The 21,449-nt window shown below is 42.2% G+C and overlaps 4 protein-coding genes across 4 annotated transcripts; all 4 read left to right on the forward strand.

The window, feature by feature from the left end:
• The first annotated feature begins 471 nt into the window (after positions 1 to 471).
• Positions 472 to 980, forward strand: LOC146267749 (histone H2A). The gene has a single exon (XM_084708972.1). It carries the CDS (start codon positions 482 to 484, stop codon positions 866 to 868), a length of 387 nt encoding a protein of 128 aa, XP_084565098.1. The 5' UTR covers positions 472 to 481; the 3' UTR covers positions 869 to 980.
• Positions 981 to 1,863: 883 nt separating this feature from the next.
• LOC146267750 (histone H3) lies at positions 1,864 to 2,950 on the forward strand. The gene has a single exon (XM_084709453.1). It carries the CDS (start codon positions 2,022 to 2,024, stop codon positions 2,430 to 2,432), a length of 411 nt encoding a protein of 136 aa, XP_084565579.1. The 5' UTR covers positions 1,864 to 2,021; the 3' UTR covers positions 2,433 to 2,950.
• A 6,045-nt stretch (positions 2,951 to 8,995) lies between these two features.
• Positions 8,996 to 13,857, forward strand: LOC146267751 (uncharacterized). The gene is made up of 10 exons (XM_084710014.1): positions 8,996 to 9,074; positions 9,683 to 9,765; positions 10,064 to 10,140; positions 10,231 to 10,329; positions 10,462 to 10,548; positions 10,631 to 10,681; positions 11,015 to 11,578; positions 11,747 to 12,043; positions 12,214 to 12,401; positions 12,539 to 13,857. Exons 3-10 carry the CDS (start codon positions 10,123 to 10,125, stop codon positions 12,591 to 12,593), a joined length of 1,359 nt encoding a protein of 452 aa, XP_084566140.1. The 5' UTR covers positions 8,996 to 9,074; positions 9,683 to 9,765; positions 10,064 to 10,122; the 3' UTR covers positions 12,594 to 13,857.
• Positions 13,858 to 16,659: 2,802 nt separating this feature from the next.
• Positions 16,660 to 20,448, forward strand: LOC146267752 (uncharacterized). The gene is made up of 11 exons (XM_084710094.1): positions 16,660 to 16,771; positions 16,898 to 17,299; positions 17,408 to 17,528; positions 17,640 to 17,947; positions 18,074 to 18,281; positions 18,386 to 18,502; positions 18,593 to 18,720; positions 18,836 to 19,036; positions 19,146 to 19,360; positions 19,486 to 19,704; positions 19,832 to 20,448. Exons 1-11 carry the CDS (start codon positions 16,749 to 16,751, stop codon positions 20,236 to 20,238), a joined length of 2,349 nt encoding a protein of 782 aa, XP_084566220.1. The 5' UTR covers positions 16,660 to 16,748; the 3' UTR covers positions 20,239 to 20,448.
• The last annotated feature ends 1,001 nt before the right edge of the window (positions 20,449 to 21,449 follow it).

A 21,449-nucleotide genomic window follows, 5' to 3' on the forward strand; every position in this document is an offset into this window, starting at 1 on the left:
CTGTAGAGCTGCATATAAATGGTGCTTCTGCTATCAGCAATTTACAAATAGTTGCTTGGAATATGAAGGGTGCAAATCCCATTTAAAAACCACTATCACCAACTGCATAATTCTAGGCCTATATCTCTGGTAAATATGTATGTCGATGTATGAAACTGTTCTCACTACACGATTAACGATTGTATAGTGGACTTTGCATTCATTCATCCGTCCATGCCACATTACTGTATGTGATTGGCGCCTTAAATGAGGAGCGACTGGATGGACAAAGAGAGGTGAGGAGGGGGGTAAACGAGACGACCAAACGCGCCTTCTGCGGGAGAGAGAGCATGGCTCCACCCCCGAGGTTGTCGCCACCTACGATTGGATCAAAACCCAACTGACATTGTGACCAATGAAAGCCGTTCACCATCAGCTAGCCTATAAAGTCTGTACTCTGCCAGAGGCCCCCACTTTTCGTTTGCACGGAAATATTACGAAGATGAGCGGAAGAGGCAAAACCGGAGGCAAAGCAAGGGCTAAGGCCAAGACCAGGTCGTCCCGCGCCGGGCTGCAGTTCCCCGTGGGTCGTGTTCACAGGCTTCTCCGCAAGGGCAACTATGCACAGCGTGTGGGAGCTGGCGCACCCGTCTACCTGGCAGCCGTGCTCGAGTACCTGACCGCTGAGATCCTGGAGTTGGCCGGCAACGCGGCTCGTGACAACAAGAAGACTCGTATCATCCCCCGTCACCTGCAGCTGGCCGTCCGCAACGACGAGGAACTCAACAAGCTTCTCGGTGGCGTTACGATCGCTCAGGGTGGAGTGTTGCCCAACATCCAGGCAGTGCTTCTCCCCAAGAAGACCGAGAAGGCCGTTAAAGCCAAGTAAAAACTAAACCTCAATCTCACTTTCCCCAAAGGCTCTTTTAAGAGCCACCCACTACACTCTTCAAAAGCGCATTGTCTCTAACTTCTCACTAGATGTACTGGACTCTGTTCAATTAAAGCCACAGTAAATATAGAATATGGCTATCGCCACATTGGAACCACAGCACTAAGAAAACCTACATGGGTTGCTATGCTGGTCATTCTGCATGTCATGTAGGCCAACATAGTAGAAGCCGGTGCTCATCCCTTAGGAATGGACAGGAAATGATTACCGTGGGTCAATAGGCCAAGTCATTTGACATAGATTAATGCTGTATTTGTTTGGCTTGTCACTGGTGTAAACCAGGGGCCTGTACGAATCAAGATCAACATGCTCTGGATTACTTTCAGTTACCTGGCTACGCGAAGCCTTACAATCGCAGTCACGATAAGCGTTACTACGACGGCGGTTATCAACTGTCTAACTCAACCCAGATCTTTCCAATCTAGAGACGTGCGCGTTCACATAAAGGGGCGGTGTTTGCATCGTATGTCCAATTGCAAACTTGGACGTAACAAGGTTTTGTCGGTCTCTAAATGTTCTGGCTCTTCTGAACGCACCTCTCACTATCCGCGCACCAAGCTGCACAGGATTTACTATGAACGTGACGACATTATCGTCAAGAATGAGTTAATGGGCGGGGTTTTTATACCGGTTGATCTCTGATCTCCAACTAATCCTGCTCCCGACCAGGTTAGCCGTTCAGCATGTGTTACCATGGCGATCTACCCCGGTAACAAGTGATCCACCGTCGTAGTACAGAAAACCCTGGGTTGAACCTGAAGTTACCTCGCTAACGCCAAATCTTGATTCGTAGTACAGGCCCCTGGTCGATCTGAAATGCAAGAATGCATTGAGGCCACATGTTTTTTTAATCGACTACGTGCCCGCCACTGGGCGCAGCGAAGGATCAGGGCGGAGCCAAAAGGTTTCAAGAGTGGGCGGGAACGGACGCTAGGTCCCCGCGTCCAATTGCCAAAGGAGAAAGCGTCGACGGTCTGCCAATCAGTCTGCTCGGGAGAGCAATCCAATCAGCGGACGACAAACTGACGATATAAAGTTTTACTTATGCTACAGAATTCAACTTCTACTCAGAAACGAGGAGACAAGCATCATGGCCAGAACCAAGCAGACCGCTCGTAAATCCACCGGTGGCAAAGCCCCGAGGAAGCAGCTCGCCACCAAAGCCGCTCGCAAGAGTGCACCAGCCACTGGTGGCGTGAAGAAACCTCATCGTTACAGGCCCGGGACCGTGGCTCTGAGAGAGATTCGTCGTTACCAGAAGTCCACCGAGCTGCTTATTCGCAAGCTGCCTTTCCAGCGCCTGGTCAGGGAAATCGCCCAGGACTTCAAGACTGACCTGCGTTTCCAGAGCTCCGCTGTGATGGCTCTGCAGGAGGCCAGCGAGGCTTACCTGGTCGGTCTGTTCGAGGACACCAACCTGTGCGCCATCCACGCCAAGAGGGTCACCATTATGCCCAAGGACATCCAGCTGGCTCGCCGCATCCGCGGAGAGCGCGCCTAGACGTTTCCCGGGATCATTTGACCTCGAAATCCACAAAGGCTCTTTTAAGAGCCACCTCATTGTTTAAATCAAAAGACAAATCCCTCGTGTCAAAAACGCCTTGGTCATGTGTGTTGCAATGTTCGTGGGTCTAAGCATTAGCTATTGGTTGCATACAAGAATAACAGATCTTAATTTATAATGTTGACTTGGTAAGTGAAGTTTAATGCTAAAGAGCTCATTTAAAATTACATGTATGTTACAAAAAATATAAAATTGTGCAATATGAAATGGAAATAGGTGGTGGATAAACTTGTATAGATACAAGTTATGTCGCGAGTCCTCGGCCTTGTTGAAGAGGCCAGCAGCAGACGGGAAGAAACTGTTCTTTTGGCGTGACGCCAGAGCATAGTTAATGTAACTAGAGTACGCTGCTTTTGTCTTCCAAGACGGCGTCCCCATTCATTTCTATGATAAGTGCTCAGTGGCGCAGTGAGGCAAGCGAGAGCGCGAGACCGGACGCGGCCATCTTTCCACTTCCGTGTCTTCCGGTCTAGCTTTAAACAGTGGCTCTTTCTTTCTCTAACTCCGAGACCTCGTGCACGCTTGCAACAAGCTGTATACGTCATACTTTGCGACAACCAGTCGCGAGCATAGATTTATATGGTTACGAGCGTGTGAGCTAAGGCATTGCAGTTGCACTTGCAGAATCTATGGGCAGAATGGGGTACAAGTCCGATAAGAATCAGACACATGATGCAAACTTAACGAAAATGTAGTCTGTCACTGTATGATATTCCTTTCACTTGTTTTTTAGAAATGGGCTGTAGGGCTAAATTTAGTACTATTCTAGATGGAACTCATCACATATGTTGCTTTTTTTTCTTTGTGATATGAGTATGATTTCCAACGCATTGTATTGGATGAAAGCAAGCTGTTTCACCTTTTGGCCTAGTTCAGACAAAATCTGAATCTGAATTTCAGCAATCTGAATTTCAAGAATCTGAATTTCAGCAATCTGAATTTCAAGAATCTGAATTCCTGCAATCTGAATTTCAAGAATCTGAATTCCTGCAATCTGAATTTTAGAAATGTGTATTTTTGGATCAAAATAATTCAGTTTTATTAAATTCGGCATACAAATAATTCAGATATTATATATTCAACAGCAAAATATTTCCGCTTTATGAAATTCGACACGCAAATATTTCAGATGTTTCATATTCAAATTCAGATACTTTTGTCAGCTTTCTAGATCCATACTTGACCGCCTAACCTGGGCTTCACTGTCAGATGGAAATACTGAGGCCAAAAAAACTGTGAAGCCAGTTCCTTCTTCCATGTATGGTTTATGGCCCCTAAAGCTGAACTTTCGGTCCGTGTACGTGAGTTTAATTCCTTATATCATTATAACGGAACACGCATGAATACGAAAAACGTTTGTGAGTCCTTTTTTCCGTTTTTTTGCAAAAACGGAAAAACGCATTTTGACGTGTTATTTTGTTTTTCTCGTTTTAAAACAACTAAACATAAAACAACTTAATATTTGGATTTTTTTCACGTGGGTGGAGGTAAGTGTGAAATACCTGTCATTAGCCGAATGTGTCGTCAGCACTACCTGTTCCTTCAAAGTAAAAGTTTCCCCCATCTAACTCGATTAGCCTAATATGGGTTATCTATCAGTTACATTTTAGGGTATTCACGTTTATAAACTTGACAATTAATCTTTATTGACTTGGGAGTTCACCCTTCCAACTTCATTCAATGCATCTAATTTTTTAGGGCCTACTGATATCTACAGGCTAAATAAACTAATGTCAAAATGCTGTAGGCTTTGTCGTGTTTTTCCATTTATATTTGTATTAGTAATATTATAAAATCACATCAATCAATTTTATTGGCCCCTCAGTGTGGTAGTGTTGCTGTAAATTGATCCTGTGCACCCTGCTCAGACACAGCTTGTGCATGCCGCTAGGCGCTTGACCTCCTCCCTGTAGTCTGTCAAAAAATCAAATCAAATCAAATGTATTTGTATAGCCCTTTTTACACGCAAGCATATCACAGAGGGCTTCACATACGCCCATAGAACTGCCCCTCAACCAACCTAAACCCTCAAGGAAGACAAGGAAAAACTCCCAGAAAAACTCCCAACGGGAGAAAAAATGGAAGAAACCTTGGGAGGAGCAATTCGGAGAGGGATCCCCTCCTCCAGAGACGGTTGGTAAGAGAGAGGAGCAGAACACAAGCTAAACATAGTCATACAGTGTCAATGGGTTTTGAAACACCAAAAATCCATTGTTCGCCTTTATAGACGTTGGATGGGACCTGGAAACTCGCTGTTGGCCGTCATGGAGGCTGGTTTCCGGTTGACGACCTGGTCCAGCGTTGGTAGACCGACGACCAGGCAGGTCCTGACAGCTCAGACCCCCCACCCCACAGGGGATGTGTGGGGGGGACAGAGAGGAGAACAGGGATTAGAGAATGCCAGGAGCAGCCAACAGTTTCAGTCGTAATAGAATGAGATCCCCACCGGTCAAGTGTGGACTAGTGCAGCAATTTAACAAAGCTAAGAGGGTATTTGATGCAGCCCCACACACCAAGACAGCGACAGCCCCCCTTGGTTGGAACATGAAATCTGTTCCGGGGGAAACAACTCTAAAATAGGTTATATTTATACGAATAAGGATGAAAACAACCAGCCCCCCGTTGTCTCCAACGAGTAAACTATAACAATAAAAATATACAGCAACGGTACTATTACAGTAACAATATACAATAACAGGTTTACTTTATTTGTAACATTTAAATGGGCAGTGTGAACATCAGCTACAATTACAATTTAAAAGTTACATGTGACACACACATAGGCAAACGCACACCCCAGGTTTACATAGAAAGTACACACATTTAACAATCATAGGATTGACTAAACAAGAACGTTTTTAATCTAGTTTTTGAATGTCGAAACAGTATCAGCCTCCCTAATTGAGACAGGTAATTTGTTCCAGAGAAGAGGTGCTCTATATGAGAACGCCCTACCTCCAGCAGTTTTTTTCTTAATTTTGGGTATTACCAGATAGCCGGCATCTTGAGATCTTAGAGTCCTTGCGGGGCAATAGGGTGCAAGGAGACCGGAGAGGTACAGTGGTGCCAATCCATGTAGAGATTTGTAAGTTAGTAGTAAAACTTTGAAATCAGCTCTGGCTTGGATAGGGAGCCAGTGTAAAGAGATAAGAGTAGAGGTTATATGATCAAACTTTCAAGTTTTTGTCAATAGTCTAGCAGCAGCATTTTGTACCCGGTGTAAATTTTTCAAGTAGGTAATTGGGAGGCCAGAGAACAACACATTGCAGTAGTCCAATCGGTACGTAACAAAAGCATGTATTCGTTTTTCAGCATCATCCTTTGAGAGGAATTTTCGTATTTTGGCAATATTACGTAGATGGAAAAATGCAGTTCTGGTGATTTGTTTAATATGGTACTCAAACGAAAGGTCTGGGTCCAATGTGACTCCTAATTTTTTTACCAACTGGCTTTGAGATACTTTGACACCATCTAAGTTTAAGGTCAGATTGGATAAATTATTTCCGTATTTTTTAGGGCCGAAAATTTGAACCTCGGTTTTATCCGAATTAAGAAGAAGGAAATTTGCTGTCATCCAATTTCTCAACCCGGAAACACATTTTTCCATAGCATGTGGAAATTCTCCAGGCTTTATGGACATGTATAGCTGAGTATCATCTGCATAACAGTGAAAATTTACCCCAGAGCTTCTAATTATGTTTCCTAAAGGCAACATATAGAGTGAAAATAACAGAGGGCCTAGAACTGAACCCTGTGGTACTCCGTATTTTACAGTAGTGCTCCTGGATGAGCAACCATCATAGTGGACATATTGTGATCCATCAGATAGATACGATCTAGACCACTGAAGTGAAGTACCAGAGATCCCAACATAGTTCTCCATACGCTCCAGGAGAATCTCATGATCCACAGTGTCAAATGCTGCACTAAGGTCTAGAAGAACCAGAACAGAGATAGAGCCCGCGTCAGAGGCTAATAATAGATCATTGACTACCTTAGTTAATGCAGTTTCAGTGCTGTGGTGAAGACGAAATCCAGACTGGAGAGGTTCATGAAGCTGATTTGAGGAGAGGTGCTCAGTTAGCTGTTGTGCCACAGCTTTTTCTAAAATTTTGGAGAGAAATGGCAAATTTGAAATTGGCCTATAGTTGCTAATACAACCTGGATCCAGGTTTGGTTTTTTAAGAAGGGGCTTAATAATAGCTTGTTTGAAATTGTCAGGGACTTGTCCAGTTACAATAGATTCATAAATAATACTAAGCATGGGAGGTCCAATAATAGGGAGAAGTTCCCTACAAAGTTTGGCAGGGAGGGGATCAAGAAGGCAGCTGATGGGTTTCGAGGAATCTACCAGCTCGATGAACGCTTCCATAGAAATAGGGTTGAAGTGAGTAAGAGCCTCAACATGCAGCATGCTGGGTATAGAGTCAAATTCAGTGTTGATGGCCACTCCTCCAGGACTAGTCTGTAGTTTGTCCCTTATTGCATAGATTTTTTGAGTCAAAAAAAAACCGGACTCACAAAAGTTTTTCGTATTCATGCGTGTTCCGTTATAATGATATAAGGAATTAAACTCACGTACACGGACCACTTCCTATGTCAGTCTGTATTATCTGTCAATGTTTCAGAAAATGTTTTGTAAGCCTCCTGTCTTCACCTATTTGCTCAGGTGAAATATCACATTGAAAGACATTTCTGCAAAGCCACTTTATAACTATCAAGTTGAAAATATCCATGTCACAGATGGACTGCTCTCTTTCAATTATTGAGAATGTACAGATTTTTTCAGTTGTCTTAATATGAAATTTTATAAATGTCAACAATTTTTTGAAATACTTTTCTATTTTCAAATTATTGACTGTTTTCTACTCTGTGATAAATTGAAAGCAAAAGTGATTAAGGTCATTGGTAAAACATTTTTTTACAGAATTATCAGCATTCCCATACCTCTGATAGATGGAGATGTAGTTTGTAAGTGTGAGACAGTTGAAAGAAAGAGGGAGAACATGAGAGATTGAGTGATATTTTTTACCTCCAGTCTCCCTATACAACCATGTATGTAACACACTATTCACTTCAATGTACCAAAACATCCCAGCCCTATCATTCAACAATGTATGTCTCTGGGTGGGTATGGGTAGAAAACATGGAGTCAGTGTTTCCAATAAAACGCTTGGTATCATCCTTGTGACAGATTGGTGTTGAGATTGGGCATGGTTTCATTATAAGCAAAGGTCCCTAGCATGTCCTGTATTGACATGGTCACCTATCTGTTCAGTAAATATTTTTTACTTGAAGGTAAGACATTTGACATAAGCTCTGGAAAAAAATTGAGAGACTGCACCTTTTTCACTTTCAAAAAGGTTTAGGACAATTTACATTTTTGAGTAAAGAACAAAAGGGTTAAAATGTGCAGTAGCATACTCTTCTGTTTCTTACTCAAACTTGTTGGCTCTTGGAAGCTACAATAACTCCCTTTAAAATAACGACTGAATACAGTTCCTCTCCTTGTTACGCCTACTCGGAGATTCGGGCCTCGACGCTCCCGCTCTCTCCTGAATATTAGGGATGCGTAATGACGCGCACCTGTGTACCCGTTTGTCCTCGGCTGTTGCCAATTATGTTTTTTGTACTTAAGGAGTGAGTTTGTGTTTGTCGTTTGTCGGTGATTGTCACGTTTTATGTTCAGAGAGCATGTTAGTCTTCTCTTGCGAGCGCTGCTGGATGTGAGCGTTAATTTTGTTGTTCTGCATGACGAATTGGCTACCCGAGTTAAGTGCTGTTTTGTTTTTGCCGATGGACATACCATTAAACTACAACCTCCTGCATCATGAAACTCCTGTTTTTTTTCGTTCGACTGAACTACACGGTGACACTCCTGCGCTGAACCTCTTTCTCCAGCAGGAACAGTTCACTTGGATTGGAGCAGCTGGCCGGGCCAGCTAGCGAGAGATGGTGTCATGCAAAGTAGCTATTTGAAATGTTTTCGTGGGAAACGTGAGCAGTCGTGCTACTTTTCTTAAAAAATAAAGGAAAGAAAAGCTTAGTAATAATACTTAAATGGCTCTGGGTGCACCTATACAAACAATTAAGATTTTGCCAAGGACTGCTGGCTGTGTATGGATTTCAAAATAAAATCTGTCCTACATGGTGGAACGTGTAGTGCAGATGGGCCAAGTAACATATAGCATACTGTTGTAGTATGTAGTGGGCATTTGTTTGCGTATTATTTAGTGGAGTCATCTGAGCTACATGGTTGTGTGTAATAGCCTACATATTTCTAATGAGGAATATTGACATTTCTAAAACTGGTTGTTCCCATCCTTGATTGTGATTGGCTATATCGCGTTTCATGCCGTTGTAAAATCCAGCATTTCATGCGTTTTATCTGTATTTAAGTATGTCCGAATGCTACACATGATGTGGCGTACAAAAACGTCACAATGGTGTATATTCATACATAAGTGAAACATTACAGAGCTACTTCATTTCATCTGAACAGGCAGGTGAATAGTAACTTGAAAACTATAAGCTTTCTCAGATTTCCTCAGGCTCTTCAAACAATTTTGTGCTTTTTTGGTGAGTAATTCTTATTTACACATTAATGTTTCCCCTATTTATTGTAATCTTACACAAAACATAAGTGTATGCTTAATTTAATCCACACTTTAGTAATGCGCTACCGTAAATATCATGGCTGTACAACTAAGAAAATGTCCCTCAGATTCAAAATTCTAATACGTTTGAAGCAAGTTTTGATAATAAATCAATCATTAAAGCTTAATAATAATACAAATAATTTAATGGCTCTGGTCGGTACTTATACAGACAGGAAAGATGTTGCCAATATAAAGGACTGCTGGGCTTTATGGATTTCAAAGTCAAATATGTCCTACATGACGGAACGTGTAGTGCAGATGGGCAAAGTAACATCGCACAGCGTACGTGTTGTAGTTTGCATAATGGGCATTGTTTGCGTATTTTTTATTGGAGTCGTCTGAGCTACATGCTTGTGTGTAATTACACATTTCTAATGAAGAATATTGACACGTTTATTTTACGGACATACGTTCTGTATAAAAAGTATGTTTGAATGCTACACATTATGACGTACAAAAACGTCATAATGGTGTATATTCATAATTGAATGAAACATCACACAGCTACATTACATTTCTTCTGAACAGGCAGGTGAATAGTAACTTGAAGACTTGTATTGCAAGCTTTCTCCGAAAACTTTCTCAGGCTCTTCAGACAATTGTGTTTTTTGGTGAGTAATTCTTATTTACACATGAATGTTTCCCCTACTTATTGTAATTTTACACGTAAAATATAATTTAATTCTAAATTTAATCCACACTTTTGTTATGCAGTTACTGTCAATATCGCATTAAATACATTTAAAGCAAGTTTTGATACATGTTTTTTTTGTGTGTGTGTTTTGTTATAACTGACCACACATCAATTAAAAGAGACTTAAGACTCAGTCCACAAATGGCCTGTAAATCAAACCTCAACAGCATTGCAGCTACAAAAGTTACAAGTTTTTTCTCTCAATTGCTTCACAGCCAATCATTGTGTGCCGAAACCAAACTCTTCCAGTCAGGTCACAGGACTGGTTAGAGAAATGGACAACGCAGAAATGGTAAGAGCCAAATAATATCAACTTAAATGTCAATGTTTAAACAGCAAACATGGTCAAATATATCTCTGAGTGACTGTGTCTCTAATGTAGGAAGTTGACCATGATGGGACAACTATCCAAGAGGTGGAAACTGATTGGAAAAATCAGGATGATCTTTCACTCCATTCCTTTGATGAGGCAGATTTTCTGGTCAGTAGTTTATGCATAGCGATAGGTGAAAGGGATGACACAGAATTGGTAAGATCCTTATTTTACATAAACCTGAATGGTTAATCATCAAACATGGTGAAATACCTCTGAGTGACTGTGTCTCTAATGTAGGAAGTGGAACGTGGTGGGAACCCTATCCGTCAGACCGTAGATTACGATGACCTCTCTCTACGTTCAGTCAGCGAGAGAGATTTTCTGGTCAGTTTGTGCATCAAAAGCATCAAGGTACATTACATTTTGAAGATAGATTGTGTGAACAATGTTTCCATCTGACTCACAGTCTGATGAGGACCGTGACCGCCAGCAGAATCCACTTCCGGATAAACGTCTGGTATGTGTGTGACAAAAGGTCAATGAATTGGCTTTTTCTGCTTGTGCTGAATCAGCTTTTCCCACATGTAGTCATTTAGCAGACGCTCTTATCCAGAGCGACTTACAGTAAGTACAGGGACATTCCCCCGAGCCAAGTAGGGTGAAATGCGTTGCCAAAGGACACAATTTCATTGGGCACGGATGGTAATCAAACCTCCTGAGTAATAGCCCAATTCCCTAACTGCTCAGCCATCTGACCCACGTGACCTTCCTCCCCATATGGATCTTCATATTTTAACATTTTTCCTCTCCCCTGTTCCTGCACATTGTACTTTAATTTTGGTCTCCCTAGATTCACGTTATGGATTACGAAGCCCAGGGCCGTCTTCCTTCTTCTGTGAGAGCCGAGACCGAACCTTGCGTCTCTAATGATGTGCACCCCCCCATGCTACACGATCAGAAGAGGCGCGACAGGCAGTCCCGTGACACAAGAATCATGAAAAGGTTCCAAAAATCCTTGGTTGCCCTGGAACAGGACCTCATGAAAACAAAGGAGCAGATCCTGGACACCAACGAGTACTTTAAAGAGATGTCTCGTGTGAAGAGCCAGGGACAAGGCCTGATGGGTGCGTCTCTGAAAAGACTTGTTTATAAAGTCAGAGGGAGAAGGCTCCAGAGGATTCAGGCGCAGAAGTATATGCGGGTCAGCAAAGATTTTGATGCGCTGATCCAAGTGGTGATGGAGGACTGCAAAGATGAACTCAATCTGACGGGCCTAGAAAACTGGCAGAGAGAGGTTAAGAAGCTGCGCCTGGCCTGCAGGGCCTGTACTGAGAGTATCCCACCACCTGAGGTGTGTCGTTCCCCACCACAGGTCCAACCCTCTCTGGAAGAGAAGTCCTCCATCCAGCGAGTTGTAAGTAATTAGTACAGACCTACTGTACGTATTCATTTATTCAGCTTTTGTTTGATTCAAGGTATGGCATGGCACTGTTTGTTGATTGTCATCCTACAGAGCCATGGAAATATCCAAGGTCCCACAGGCCAAAAGGTTATGTTTTCTCTTGTGACTCTGTCTCCCCAGGATCTATCTGAGACAGAGATCACTGAGACAGAGATCACTCCTGTGGTCCCCCGCATTGAGGATGCCAAGGAATCCCCCCCTCTGACTCCTCCTACTCCTGAGGCCCTCCTCCCCAAACGGCAGCTTCCCCGGGCATTGACTCCCCTCAACCATGTCACCGTTGGAGTTGTGACTCCTACGTGGCCTAAGACTCTGCCTGCTGTGGGGTATTTACCCCCCCATCGTCTGGCACCAATCACCCACTTGAGCGGTGATGTAAAGAAGCTGCTCCAAGGAGGACTGGAAGGGCTCCAACAGGTGAGTCATCATCATCATAGGCAAATATATGATGATATTCACTGTTAAATACATTTAAGTTAATTAAATACATTGCGGACTAATGAGGCTGGAAAAGAACCGTGATTTCATTGGTTCAATTTTTTCTTAGCTCAGTGATTCATCCATATAAGCTTGTGTTCTGCTTTCAGGGTGTGATGGAGGAGAAGAAGACTGGCAAAGGGGAAAAGAAGAAGCCTGGCAAAAGGGAGAAAACGGCCAAAACCAAGCAGCATGTCAAACCACTGCTTGTGTTGGAAGCCAGTGACAAACAGCCAGAGGAATACTCTGAAACCAATGTGAAGGAGGAGAAAAAGAAAAAGAAGAATGTGGGAAAGAGGTGAGGGCAGATAGCAGAAAGGCTAAATGGAGGGGGTAGTAGAATGTGGGTGAAGACACTAAGACCCTCAGTGTTAGGATAAGAGAATGCATATAGGTATGACAGATTACATTTTATGTTTTTCTTACGATTGACAGGTTTCTGCTGTGGCTGTCACACAAACTCATATGCGGCTGTTGTTCAGATGTTTAACAAACATCATACATGCTCATGCTCTTTCTCTCTGTCTGTCACTACACATAGATCATGTAAACATACACACATATGACATCACACTCCACCCTTACACACACATTCACTCTCTGTCTCTCACTCTCTCTCACTCTCTCTCACTCTCTCATTCTCTCTCATTCTCTCTCATTCTCTCTCATTCTCTCTCATTCTCTCTCTCTCACTCTCTCTCATTCTCTCTCATTCTCTCTCATTCTCTCTCATTCTCTCTCTCTCACTCTCTCTCACTCTCTCTCACTCTCTCTCTCACTCTCTCTCACTCTCTCTCACTCTCTCTCACTCTCTCTCACTCTCTCTATATCTATCACCCTCTCACTCTCTCACTCTCACACTCCCACACTCTCTCTCACTCTCTCTCACTCTCTCTCACTCTCTCTCACTCTCTCACACTCTCTCACACTCTCTCACACTCTCTCACGCTCTCTCACACTCTCTCACTCTCTCTCACTCTCTCTCACTCTCTCTCACTCTCTCTCACTCTCTCTCACTCTCTCTCACACTCTCTCTCACTCTCTCTCACTCTCTCTCACACTCTCTCTCACTCTCTCACACACACACACATCATGTAGACATACACACTTATGACATCATCAGTTACACACCAGACTTTGTTTCCATATCACAGATGCTTGACAAAATGTTGTTCTCAATAAAGTTAACATTTTGTTTTTCATTTGGTATTTGTTTTTTGATGGTTACTACTTGATGATTAATACTGTACTGCTTCAAGTGGGCTTGCTGTAGTGGAGATGGACTAGTGTTTTCTTCTGGGAGTCTGATAAAGGAAAGAATAAAAATGAATGGTCACACAGAAAATCTCTACAAAGATTGTTTCAATGTAAACTTGACAAAATGTGTAGTCTAAACTGGACTTTGGGCCATAGTGGACTTGATGGACAATCTCATAGCCGTCACCTAGACATTACAGAACCTTAGCAGCGAAAGTTGGATCCCTCGGCATCAAAACACTTCCTGACGTCACAGTTTGGCTCTCACAACGTATGCTGCATCGAGCCAACCAACGTGACCGTGACACTTCTCCAATATTATTCAGAAGACTGGTTGTAGAAGTACTATACACCTGTAAAACAATGAAATGTCTTTACAAAGAGGAGCACCCGTTTGAGAAAAGGATGTCAGAGGGAGAAAAAATAAGGAAGAAGTACACAAACATTGCTAGCTATTAAGCTAATTTGTTAGCTATCTGCTACTTTGTTTTGTTATGTTTGCCATATGATAACGTTAGCTACCATGTTTTATTGATATTGTGAACTAAAAGTATCGTTAGCTTAAAAGATCGTCTACGTTTCAACCAGATATGTTGACAGATGTCTTGGTCTTCCACCAGAAGAGTTGTGTTATTGTCAAGATACCAAGCATGCAGTAGCTATGCAAACAAATGTTAATAAATACATACATTTGTTATAATACAGTATTTGTTATTATAAATAAATGTGTTTGGTATTATAGTCAGTTTTCCGTTGTATATCAGAGTAGAATAACCTGTCATCACGAAGGTTATTAATAACTAAGTAGTTGATTCATATACAATATAGGAAGACATTCGAGAAAATGTGATGGACTTTACTCAATTTTAGACACCAGTGGGTGGGTCTTAAAAGAGCCATTGGGGTGAATTTGAAGGAGAGCAGTTTACTTGGAGCTGGTGTAATCATGTAATAATGATCTTACTAATAAACTTTAATTTAGCATTTAAAATGATACTGGTTCACCTTAGCCTATCTCCCATCAGATCAAATTGTTTTCCAGTCTGGGAGTGATTAAAGGTTCCCGTGTCTTCCGGTCGTTTTTATTGTATCAACTCCAGTCAACATTTACAAAACTATCTCCCCCAATAATTTTTGTTCGATTCTCAAACCTGGCTCATTCTACTAGCTTTTTCATAGAATAATTTTTCCAGATTTTTGCTAAATTTGAAACCAATCCGAAATGGGTAAACTCGCACCCCATTTATTTGCCTACGTCAATAAAAGTTGCATGCAAATGTGCTTGCGGATACTAACAGGGCACGAGCACAAGAGTTCACATTGGCCGATAGCCGATTTACATTGAGCTGAATGAGCCGTAGACTTATATTGAATGAGCACAGGGAGAAATGGCTTGAGTTGGCTGCCTTGTTGTAGCAAGTTTAGCAAATCTACTAGGCCTACATCATTAACAAAGGTAATCACAATGATTATAGGCACTCAACGCACGTTGAAGTGACTGGTAGGCTAGCTTCGTCTTGTAGGGCTATAGGCCTACACCCAACCTAAATAGGGACACCGACTATGTAAAAGAAAGATTGCCTCACGCGTACACATTCAAATTGGACCATCAACGGTTTACTCAGTGGCTGAAGTAGACCAATTGTGACGCTTTTGCAAGACGAATATGTAAACACAATTTTTGACTTGACGTGTAACCGGTGTGAATCGGTGCAACTTACTCATCAGGTAGGCCTACGTAAGAGCGTCAACAAAGCGCGTCAATAAAGAGTTAGTTTTTCTTTGACATAGTTGGTAGTGGTTCCACTTGGCAGTAAAGAGGTGGCAGGTTCGACTCCCGATGGCAGTGAACGACGGCTCTGGCGGAGGAAGACCACGTATTTTACCCCCGTTACACATGCACAAACTCTGTAAATCCTGTAGGCCTAAATGTTTCACAACACTAAACATATTACTAGAACGTGATGCACAAAATAAGACACAATAACATATCTAACATGACATTAAAAGCTGTTTAGAACTGAACAAAACTATTAATGATAATTTCAGTCATCCTCAATTCACCTTCCTCTTCAACTGTTGAGACCACTCCTCCAGTGGTGTGTGCAGGATGGTGTGATTGTTATTTAACATTACAGTCCCTCTGGTGCAAATAACCGACTGTCCCAGATGAATGTCCTAGTGACCAGTGACAAAGGGGTGTGATCATTCGGGTCTCTGCCAATACAGCCCTATAGGACGTGTGAGACCCATCAAGTAGAACAATTCTGTCCAGCAAATCAATAATTTAGCATATGAGAGGTGGGGGGCAGGGTGACACCCAGCCATACAGTGTGGAACCAGAAATATGTAGCCTACTTGCATCGAAATTGGAAAGAATACAAATACAATTGCCTACAATATTTCCCTATATTGTTTACAATATCCTTTCAGGTTAGCCTGACACTAGAAGCGAAAATACTAGATCAAATTCCAGGATTTACATATATTTAATTTTAGCAAAATGATAAACCGTAAGCTATACTGCCAATTTTACAAAAATGTATGTCGGACAATGAAAACTGTCCTATGCGCATGTTGATGTTGACAGTCAGCCGTTGCTTAAGGCTGGTCGGCTATTTCAGCAGCGCGGTATTTCAAATCAACAGATTGTTGCCCATATGGAAGCTACGTTGACTGGGATTTCTTTGGAGAACCTTGCAACTTCTTGCGGCCTTGAGAAAGTATGTTGTGTGTAGGCCTACTAAGACTACTCTGAGCATGCAGAGGTCGTGTTGGAATTCATAGAAGATGTTGATGAAGTTGAAGTGTGTTTGTTCGTTGAACACTCCCCCCAAAACCAAAGAGCCCAAGGTTCGTTCACATGTCATGCTGATTACACTTGATTTCTCTTCTCAGTTATGCCTCTTCAACAGTGGTGTGCTCAGTGCTCTCCTCTGTTTAAAACAAAACACTTGGCTGTGAATCCTGCCCCCCAAAAGTAATCGAGTTGACTAGAAAAACAGAAGTCCCTTAACCGAATACATTTGTTACTTCGTTATTTTATTCCAATTTTAGTAACTGTGATTTGAAGGACATGTTTTTGTGTTTAAAATTAACTGTATAAAGTAAATGATTTGCCACACTTTGTCCTCGGCTTGGTTAGTCTTTTTGAAAAGGCACAAAAATATAGGCTCTAAGCCCCGCCCCCCAAATACCTTTAATGAATCTGATTGGTCCAGTCTAAGTACAGCTATCATTACATCACAATAGAGAGCTTGGCAGATATTTATGTATAAATAGAAGTGATGTCAAGCACTGTACAGTTCTGCTCATTTAGTTATCTTGAACTTCTGACCTGAACTTCTACCTGCTTACCTGAAGAATCCTTCACTACTCTACTTTCACTATGGCTGAACAAGCTGAGAAGAGGTAAGACTGATGTTATTACACAAAAACTGGGTGTTTCCTTCAGTGGCATTTTTTGCATTTTGATCTTGAGTTTCTTATTTAACTGTTATGAATGTCTTTTTGTACCTTTTTGCATTTATCTTGAAGGTCTATTGATCGCAGATTTGTGTACTGTCTGCGGTGCCAAAAGCCACAGGACAAGTTGACTATACACCTGGCAAGGGTCTGTATGAAAAACAGCACACCACAAGAAAGAGCATCTGAGGTGCAGAAGGCCAAGGATTCCACCAAGAATTGGACCCGGAGCAGGAATTGGGATTACATCCGTATCTGTGAGATGCTGCCCCACCTGGAATGTCGTTCAGCCCTGGTGAAGGAGCTTCTTGGGAGGGAGTACTTCATCAGAAACATGCCCCCTGAGACAATGGCCGTAGACTCTGCAGGTGACGGCACCTCAGCAACTGCCAAAAGATGCGTTGGCACCTCAGTAACTGCCAACAAATGTGTTGGCACGTCGGATGAGAGGACAGGAGACCCTTCCTGGCAAAAGTAAGTATAGTAACTTGCATACATGTGTTATGTTGAAGTAGAATTTAGGATCTGGACTATGTTTTTTCAATTCTCCAATCAATTAATTCTTCCCCCCACCACCACCAGCGTGCGGGTGAAAATGCTAAAGGCGGGTCTATATTCAAAGTTTCCAGAGGATGCCAGTCTCATTTCGGACTTCAAAAGGTACCTCACGGACAGTCTCAGTGTCTCCAACTGCCAACAGGAGGTAAGATCTCTTTACACATTAATTATCAGCCAATTTCAACAATGTTCCATATGTCTACTTTCTTCTTATGATGTTAATGCTAAAACATTTTTTTCATCGTCTCTCTCAAAGGTTGACAACGTTTCACGCTTCCTGCGCTATTTGCAGCCCAGCGGAGATGAGCCAAATCTGGACTTCCTCAAGAAGAGCAAAGAGACACAAGATTACTTGACAAGACTACAACTGACAGACATGAGCACAGCCACCATTCTGAACTACATCAAGAACATGATACGGTTCGTAGACTTCCTGAAGACAAAGCTGGATCTGGGAAAGGAAGGCGCAGAGCTCCACTCCATGTGCCAAGAGTACAAGGAGCTGCTGCAGACACTGAGGAAGCCGGTTGCCAAGGTTCATTCACATGCAGTGGTCACCATGAAGTAAGTACAATTCATTCTGTATTGTCTTATTACCACTAATGTCTGTTGTTTACTACTGCAATCCTGAGTGTGGTGTGTTTAATAACCTGTCTCCCGTTTTCTCTATTATTTTCTTGTTTAATCTAGAAACAATCGATTATCCGATGGCATGCGCAGCGTTGCAGATTGCCAGGACATTTTGAAGGTTGCAAAGGCAGACTTCCTGAACATCTTCAAGAAGTTAATGGATGAATCCGATGTATCTGAAGGTGAAAAGACGTCATTCCGCTACTACTGTGAAGCGGTCATGGTGTTGCGTCACTTTCAGCTTCCAGGAGTTGTGGGGGGCATGACTGTAAGTGCATCTATTGTAACAGCTTGAAGGAGTTTGTCCCCAGAATATGCTGTCATGATTATTTAGAAATGCATGCATTCAAATATTTTTTAAATGTTTTCCAGGTGACAGAGTGGAAGAGTAGAAGGCATGTTGGTAGCAGGGCTCTGATTGGCATCTGTCACAACAGAACAACAACTCAACCAATCGTCACACTCGCCTTGGCACTGGAGGAGGAAGCTGTAAGTCCCTTTGGCTATTTTAGTATGATACAAATGATATATTACTCACAATGTTTTGCAGTCAAGTAATTGTCTCTCTTGTTCCCACAGTGGTTACAGGCTTACTACGAGGAAATTCGCCCTGGATACCTCAAGGATAGTTGCAACAAGTTTTTCATTTCATCCAATGGCAAACCTGTTTACAGTGTCACAAACGACGTCTCTCGACTCCATGAAAGGTATGTTCCTACCTACATCCATGTGCTGATGAGTAAATGTTAACACTTTCTTGTATTTCACCCTATTATCAGACACAACATGATTAACTTTTGATGTCAAATGTTCATATTGCAGCTACAAACTCCAACCTGCCAGTAGTATTGAGGTCCGAAGGGCTGCTGAGGCACAGGCATCAGCAAAATTTATGGAGAGCCAAAAGGACGAAGATATGGCACATTATATAGCCCACAACAGTTCTCTGGCCATCAAGCATTATCAAATGCAATTGCCACAGGTTATATTGGCCAGAGGTATAATGCTGGAATCCTTGAATGAGTAAGCATCTTATTTTACACAAAACAACATGTTAATTCAATATCACAATTGTTTACCAAGTTGTCCTCATTTGTCCTATTTTAATCCTTATTTTCCTTAATCTTTAAAGCACTTTAGAGACCTGCCCTCCAAAAAGTAAGGACGACCAGCCTTCCAAGCCTACCAAAAAAGACTTTTCTACCTTCATCACCACATTCCCAGTGTCCACAGAAGGCCAGCCACCAGGCAAAAGGAAGAGGATCACTGCAGGGTTCCCAGAATGCCGTCAATTTTATGACAAGTGGCGATCCTCCCAGTATCTCCAGAGACAGGAACATCTGCTGTGTAAGTACTCCAATGCACAATCCACAAATACAACATTGACCAAATCAGTAAATCACTTACACATGGCAATTTATTTAGTGTGATAAATGACTAACCTGACTGAGGTTATTTCATTCTTTTTTCAGCAAAATACATCCATCAGAAACCATCAGCCAGGAAATTGGATAGGCAGATTAAGAAGCAGGGGTGGACAGCCAACCATCCAACTCCAGAACAGATCCGGCAGGCGTGGAAACCAGCCTCCAAACTGTACATTGAGGGTGATGCTCACACCAACAAGAAAACAATTCGGCAGAATTGGAAAGGCCTGGTCATCCAAGACTTTGGTGGAGAGAAAGGGATAAGTAAGAAAAACTTTCCTTTTTGTTGTAAGGGGATAAATATGAACACTTAAAATCATTTGATCACATTGGGTTCCACCCGTAAGAAAAACTTCATCTAATTCAAAATCTCATGGTGTCTTTATTACAGGAGTGGTTACAACCAAGCCTTTTGCCAAAGGTGCAATTGTCTGTGATTACCATGGAATCATCACCACAGCTGCTGAGGGGAGAGAAATGATGAGCCGCAACTCAGAAGAAGACATGCGTGGCCTGTTTTTCTTCAGAGCTGGGCAGACGGAACTCTGCATTGATGGCCACAGTCCATGTGAGTGTCACGGAGCAGAAACTTTTGGAAGAAGGATCAAGCATTCTTCAAAAAAGAGCAACTTGAAGCCACTTCACTGCATCTTAAACACAGGAGAAGGTGAAAAGCAAGCCATCCTCTTCAAGGCTGTGAAGGACATTGACACAAACACTGAACTTTCTTTCGACCACGGTGCCAAGAGGAAGTTCTTCCGAGGAGAGGGCCTGGACCTGAAATGGCTGGATGAGTAGAATACTCATGTGGATGAGAGGACTTAACATCTTGTTGTAACAACATCAACAGGCCCAGTGTGTATCCCAGTACTGGATACCTGCTTGGACTAACAATACATGTACACTTATGTAAATGATTTTTTGTACTCTTACAAATTAGTTTATGAAAGAAATATATGTTCTGCATAAATCCTTTCGGCAAATTCAATTTAAAAGGTACCTTGTACACTTATGTTAATAGTTGGCCTGATTTTGTATGATATTGTGAATAAATCCTTTTGAAAAAAAACTATTTTAAATGACCTCAGGGTGAGTATGTGAGTAGGTGAACTTACAACGGAGGCCTTCGTCCCTCCCTTCAGAACCCCGTTCACCCATCTCTTAGCACCAACTGACCCATGCTCAGCTGCTGTTCACAAGGAAGCCTTCTCCACTTTGGCCTTAAGTTAGTTGTTTAGATATTTTTGACGTAGGTTGGCTCCTCAAAATCACTCAGAGTTCAATTTGGCTTCAACTGGCCTCAGAATACCTTTTACTGGGCCTACTTGTGACGTGTATTTGCTACTACCCGGTTCCACCTGGACCTGTGCCCTAGGCTTCCGTGTTCACCGTGGCGTCACTCCTACTCGCGTCAACAGTTACATACATTACGTACATTTATTTTGGATACAGTTGCAGGGCATTCTGCGTGAGACTCATGCAGGTCAACCATTTCTCACACAACACCTTGTATTTCTCAAGTATTTCCCAAATAATTCTCACACTGAGAAGGGATGTCCCGCTATATACAATTACATGTAATGTATATGAAAAGTACAGATATGTATTAGTAAAACCACGTAATACTGCAGAGAGAAGTTAGCAAGAGGCCCCAGAGGGATTGTTTGTAGTGTCTCTATAAATCATGAAAGGAGCCAGCGTACGTCACAAATATACGTCACCACTAGGCCCAGTAGGAGGTATTCTGACGCCAGTTGTAGCCAAATTAAACTCTGAGTGAATTTGAGGAAAGAAGGCCAGGACAAACCAAGGTGTAGTTGGTAAACCTGAATAAAGTTCTGGAATGGAAATCCCCAAACTATGCAACATCAGCATAACGTAAATGTACTTTTCATTTCTAGAATAAGATTCAATGCGAAACCGAGGGCATATAATTTCACGATCAACAATATGACCAATGGTGATTTCGGGAATGTGTGAGAATGTGTGATAGGTTTGTCATAGAATGG

This window comes from Hypomesus nipponensis, chromosome 11 (genome assembly GCF_054491055.1).
Source record: "Hypomesus nipponensis isolate SF chromosome 11, ASM5449105v1, whole genome shotgun sequence".
Classification (NCBI taxonomy): Eukaryota; Metazoa; Chordata; class Actinopteri; order Osmeriformes; family Osmeridae; genus Hypomesus; species Hypomesus nipponensis.